The 6,373-nt window shown below is 33.9% G+C and overlaps 1 protein-coding gene across 1 annotated transcript; it reads left to right on the top strand.

Annotated features, from left to right (window-relative positions):
* Positions 1-4,349: 4,349 nt before the first annotated feature.
* Positions 4,350-5,081, top strand: LOC149640258 (uncharacterized). The gene is made up of 2 exons (XM_089850627.1): positions 4,350-4,681; positions 4,754-5,081. The coding sequence occupies exons 1-2, from the start codon at positions 4,350-4,352 to the stop codon at positions 4,959-4,961; spliced, it is 540 nt and encodes a 179-aa protein (XP_089706753.1). The 3' UTR covers positions 4,962-5,081.
* The last annotated feature ends 1,292 nt before the right edge of the window (positions 5,082-6,373 follow it).

Genomic DNA, 6,373 nt, shown 5'->3' with positions numbered 1-6,373 from the left:
GACACCTGGAAGTTTTCTATTGCGGGCCTTGTGCATTTGGCACAAATGACAATTGCGGACTTAATGTTTATTACTTGTATGCGACTTAGCTGTGGTACATATTTGACATAAACCAAAATTAATACCATTTAATTAAGCAAAATAGTGTTATAAACGTCTTTAAAAAAACGGAACCTCAAACAAACAACGCTAGGTTTGTATATCGAAAATTTGGAAACCATGTTAGAAGTCAAATAAACCGCAATGGTTTTCCCCTTAAAATTTAATACAGCCCTTAGAGTATAAATAATTCGAAATGGCAATATTATTAAATGATTGAATCTATATGGTTCCAGTTGTGCTGAAATGAGATCAATTAAATGTCTTTGATAATTAGCTATGGTAATTTCAGATACTTAATAGTGTGTTACGTATTTAACCAGAATTGATATTAATTTAACAATAAAGCGTTATAAAATAAGGAGCTTGAGAATGGGATCCTCTTAATAACCATAATCACGCCCATTAGCGTAAGTTTGGAACAATTTTTGGTAAGGGCAGGTAAAGTACATTTGCATCTAAGAAATATTTTTTCCCAATAATTTCAGAAATTTTGGGTTCTTACAGTAGGCTTAGTAGCAGAACCACTTAACAGTGTTTTGCATATTTAATGTAATCCAAAATTAATATCATTTAATTGAACATCGTGTTATGAACGACTTTAAAAAAACTTCGGCCTCAAATTACAAGAGCTACGTTGGCTTATTGAAATTTAGAAAATGTTTTGAGATCCAATGAACAGAAATGGTTTTACCTTTAATGTAGAATTTGAATTTAAATAATTCAAATTTAAAATGTTATTAAATTGTAGAATCTATACAGATCTGTTTGTCATAATTTTCCTTGAAAAGTTATCGCCAACGTTCAGTCAGCGACTCAGCGGAGGTTTCGTCATTAAGGTGTAAAATTTACCTCTATATCTTTTAATGTGTCCCAGCTGTCACAGATAACAATGTAGTAATTGATTGATCGACCAGTAAGATTAATAATTAATTTGTCTATAATTTTTAATTTATTTGCACCTACCGACAGTATTCGTAATGTCTGGCTTTTATCCCAAATAACCGATGTTGATGTTGCCTTTAACATCAACGAAAACATAACGCTATTTTGACCGAGGCTTAGCAAAACAATTTGCTTAATAATAAAATATTCTGGTGATTTTAAGATTATAATAATTGTAGTAAATTTCAATGACGTTTTTGTTACGAAAATAATAAAAATCAGACCTAATTAGCCTCCGTTTTAATTCCAATTAAAAACATTTTGGTTCTAACCGGGTGCTCGAACGCCATGTTTTTCTTCCTCAAGTCCTATAACGGAAGCGGCGTATATCACGAGTCCACGACAAAAACTCCGTAAGTCCCACATAATAAATTTGGCGTAAATTGCGTGTCTCTAACAGTGAAAAAGCGCCGTAACTCCAATACCCAAAACGACGTAAGTTAGGGCATGTAATTAAAGTTATGAGAAACAATACTTAATCTAAATTTTTCTTAATGAAAAAAATAGGCACCAATTATGATAATGGGGCTTTCATTTAAGACCGTTTTCAAATCTATCAAACGTATAGTTATCTTTGTAAGGGTTAGGACAAAATGGGTAAGTTTGGAAAATTTCCCATGTTATTTCTATGGAGATTTTCCAGTTTTTCGTCATAATCTGTGATTAATTTTATGGAAATTTAAACCAACCTTAACAACTTTATTTTTTATAAAATTAATTATTAGAAATATCTTCTTGAAATTTTAACCACACATTAAGGGCCAGGAATTTAGTTAAGTGGCAATTTTTCAAAACCGTAAACATAATACGAAAAAGGTTAAGACAATCAAAAAACCGTCCTTATACATTAGAGGCAGTATGAAGTCTTATCTAAGAGAGCCACCGCTCTCCTAGAATATGGCCGGCTCTAGAATACGGAAGGCCTCACTCAAACTACGTCGAGTTTTTCGTAAGTAAAACGTAACGTAGTTTGTGTGGGTCGTGCTGTTAGGGATTTTCGTAAGTAAAGCGTAACGTTATTACAATGTAATAAAATTTGTAATTTGTAATACGGAAGGCCTCACTCAAACTACGTCGAGATTTTCGTAAGTAAAACATAACGTAGTTTGGGTGTGTCGTCCTGTTAGGAAATTTCGTAAGCAAAACGTAACGTTATTACAATGTAATTAAATTTGTAAGCTTCGTTGGGGTTTTCGTCAGAAACAGTAATGTTATAATATTAGTAATAGGCCTTTAATATTATGCGTAGGAAAATGGCATAAATTCTGACTTTGAGCGTTGTGATTGAGAGGCTAGAGGCCGAAAATGGGAGGCCACTCCAGCGTTCGAAGTATTTGTCAGGCGAAAACCTGGCTAAGGCCCTCGTGGTTGAGCTTGGCAATCGACTTAAAAGGGACGAAAAACTACATGGACTTTTTGAACCCAGAAACTCTAAAAAGAAAGTAGGGTAGAACAACATCATGCCTCTAATATTAAGCGATCAGTAGTATAGTTTCAAGTTTTTTTGCTTTATTTATAAAATTTTTAATTTTTCTGCTTCATTTTAGAAATGTTTTTCAAATAAATGTTAGCGATTTTGCTAAAAAAAATTCCGCCTTTTTTATAAACGAAGAAAACAGATTCTCGTTCATATTAAAGTGTTCTGTTGTAAGATTGATCTGTAAGTTTGAAATAGTGAAGATTAGTTGTCGAATATAATTGCGAACTCTAATTATTAATATTGAGTGATATTTCTAATACAGATGGAGCGAAAGGAGTTATGGTCGATTTAGAAAAATATGTTCCTCAAACGGTTCTCGAATGCTTTCGAAAGCAGTGTGAAATAGATGACATTTGGAAGAAAACTGTGTTTGCCACGAAAATATTTGGCATTTTTCCCCCATTGCGGATGCTCGGATATAATAGATGTCTCTTTGAGCATTCCCGGAATGTGTACGTTTAATATAAATTTTCTTTTTATCACCATTTTTTAAAATAGTTTCGTTTCCATACAGCAACGGCTTCAAAAAGCGGCCCTGATATTTAAAAAAAAATGCAACCGACCCGACAAATTACTCAACCATACCTCAAACCATTGAAATGTACGAAGCAAGCAATAAAACACTCCTTGAAACAAGGGAAAATTTTTTTACCGAAATTCGAAAACTTGACAAGGAAATTGAGGAGAATAAAGCACAAATAGTCTTATTGAAAAAGTTAAAAAAAGAAGAGAAGAAAAATCGTTCACTGGGAAACACATTAAAGGAAAAAAATGAAACACTCTGAATTTAAAGAAATAATGAATTTGCTGTCGAAATTGAAAAAAAACAGGCCAAGGCTATCTGGAAACTATGAAAATTATCGGAAAAACGATGGGGGTCGAGGATGACAGAGAAAACTCTGATGCGGAAGAGGAATCTGAGAATGATGAATTTCAAGTACCCAGTACCCCAGGGCATAATATTAACGAGGAAGGGCCGTTGGAAATTGGTGGAGAAGGGGGCGAAAATATAAACGAGGAAGGGCCGTTGGAAATTGGTGGAGAAGGAGTTGAAAATATGATGGAAATCAATGCATCTCAGGTATTCGTTGAAGAGAACTCGGATAGTGAAGAGTTGGAGACTCACCATGGTGAAACGCTAGACGAGCTGAGAGACAATTGCAAAATCATCGAAGAAGTCACCACGAGAATGGATCAAGAAGATTCCGAAGATATGCCTGAATCGGAAGAGAGCTCAGATAGTACGTCTGACCTTGTTGACTCGGAACACGAGCGAAAGTCTTTGAAGAGTAAGTAAGAGTACATTTGAGACACTTAGCACGCTATTTACATTTTCAAATTTATTTTCAGGAAAGAAGACAGAATCTGACGATGAAGAATATTCATAATTTTAAAATGTGTTTTCTATTTATTTCATTTCTTACAAACTTCAATATTTTTTAAAAAAAATTTAAGAGAAATAAAAAACATCCTTATATGTAAATACTGCTTTATTTTCTAAGATTTTGTACGAGCCTTTATATGATATGATTAAAAAATAGTTGATAAAAAATTAAAATGGTATTACTGTTCCTTTAACCCTTATTTCAATGATAAGCTAGCTCGATTTCATAAGCTAGAATATACATAAAAACCCAAAGCTGTATCAAAAACATGGTAGAGGAGAGTGGTATGAAAAACACCATATTTAAATAAAATCTTGGGGAAAGCTGTGGGGGAAAAACAACGTTTCCGGAAATCCCTCACTTAGCTCCGCCAAATATTCCTTTAAAAGAACTAAATCTTGACTAAGCAGTCTCATACTCATTCTTGGTAGCGAAAGAGCATGTCGTTCAGAAAACTGAATCCGTTTTTTTTACAAAAAATAGAGGAAAGTGGTACGAAAAATGAAATCGAAGAATCAACCGAAAATGGGAGTATGAATCCAAACAACAAAACAGGAGGTGTTCCTAACGAATCTAAGAGCAAGGATACGGAAGAATGTACCAATGTAAAAGCTAAAGACCACGAGGAGAAAAGGATACACGGGGAAGTGGATATGGAAAAAGTCATAAAAGATCTTGGTAAGGAGACGAAAACTGCTTCAAGCACAGACCGTGGCGCAAAAATGAAAAATGATAAAAAAATAAGCAAAACCACATGGAAAGAGAATAAAGGGTAAATTTTAGTATCCAGATTGTACCAAAAGAGGAATCCAAATACTAATATTAAACCATTATATTTTCACAGAGATTCCAGAAAAAAATATTCAGAGAGTGAGGACACCAAAATTTTAGAAGCCGTAATTGCTGTGAATGGAAGTCCGTTTGGCCGAGGCCTGACAGGCAATTTAATATGGCGCAAAATACGACAACTATTTCAAGATGAAAAAGGTTTAAAGCATCGTTCAGTCCTGAGTCTAAAAACAAGGTTTTTAAACATAACAACTTTAATTTAGAAGCCGGAATCTCCTTAAAAAATAATTGGAACATTAATAACCTATTAAAATATAAAAATAAAAATAAATAAAATCCCGCGCCAACTTGGCACCCTCTAGATGTAAATAATCTCCTAGGGATAAAATGTTATACTCCCCCCTTTTTTAGATATATTGTTTTTTAGTTTTTTAGTGTATAGCTTATTAATGTGAAACTCACTTTGGTTCACCAGACTGAACGACGAGCCGCGGCTCGAAACGTCTCATTTTTAATTTGGATGTTTTAAATAAATTATTATTTAACTCTAATTACACGTGGTTTATCTCCGTAAATTTCTTTAATTTTCTAAATTTTTAAAACACATTCAAAAAAATATTAAGGATATTCCAAGGTAAACGCTTTTCAAACAGTTTTAATTACTGAATTTGGTGATATGATATTTAATTACAGAAAATGTGGGAGATCTGAAGAATATGAAAGTAAGTGCCCAGACGATGTTACCAACACAACATTGGCTGGAAAGTTTTGGAAACAATTGCAAGGGTACCATTCAGAAACTTCGCATTTTATTAAAGATCTTACACTCAGGTAATTCGTAACATCTTGTTCGAAATAGACCGATAAAAATATTCGCCTACTAGTTGTTTTTACTGCAATACACACCGCCTCGGGAGGCTCAAAAGTGTGGTCCATCATGATTGGTCGGAATATGTGGTCAACTTAGTAGAGCGTTTTATACTAATAATGCCATGACTAGTTGGCCGTCAAAAATAACGTTTTCCGATCAGGCAGGGAAATAAAGTTTTAAGTATTTTTCTGAATAAAGCAGACAGGTCACCACTTTTCTCGTTAGTCGAGTAGAGCTGGAGGCCGGCGCGTCCGAGGCTAAGCCTCTATTTTGAAAAAAATAATTTACAACTAAAATAACAATAGAAAAAGTACTAAGCCTTAACTGCGTTGTTCATAACAACAAGAACTCTAAGCAGACGACGACTAAGAGCAATGAAAAAAATCTTCGTAGTTAAGGATTTCAAGTAGAATCGAGAATAATATGAACCGAACCGAACTGACTTCAATTCCAAAATCCAGTACTACTGAGGGAAAAACAACTTGCAGGCGAATCTTTTTTAGCGGTCTATTACCATGTATTTATTTTTTGTAAACCACAGATCGTTGCGCATATTTTATTCTGATGCCAAACAATATCTTAAAGAACCGATCCCAGATACCTTTTTTTCCATTGGCATAGAAGAAATAGCGTTCCTTCTAAAATGTATAAAAAGTCGTGACCATCGGCTCTTTGAAACGGGGAAAGTGACAAAGCGGTAATAATTTTTCCGGAATAATTTTAACTTAATTTGAAATACGATATTCACACTTTCAGATTGCTTTCATACCTTGGAAAGCAAATTCAAATGGAGGAACGAGAATC

Source organism: Phalangium opilio, unplaced genomic scaffold (assembly GCF_054372755.1).
Source record: "Phalangium opilio isolate 3A_F unplaced genomic scaffold, DU_Popi_V2 ptg000093l_1, whole genome shotgun sequence".
Lineage (NCBI taxonomy): Eukaryota > Metazoa > Arthropoda > Arachnida > Opiliones > Phalangiidae > Phalangium > Phalangium opilio.
The sequence above is the reverse complement of the archived record's forward strand: the minus strand, read 5'-3'. Positions and strand labels throughout refer to the sequence as shown.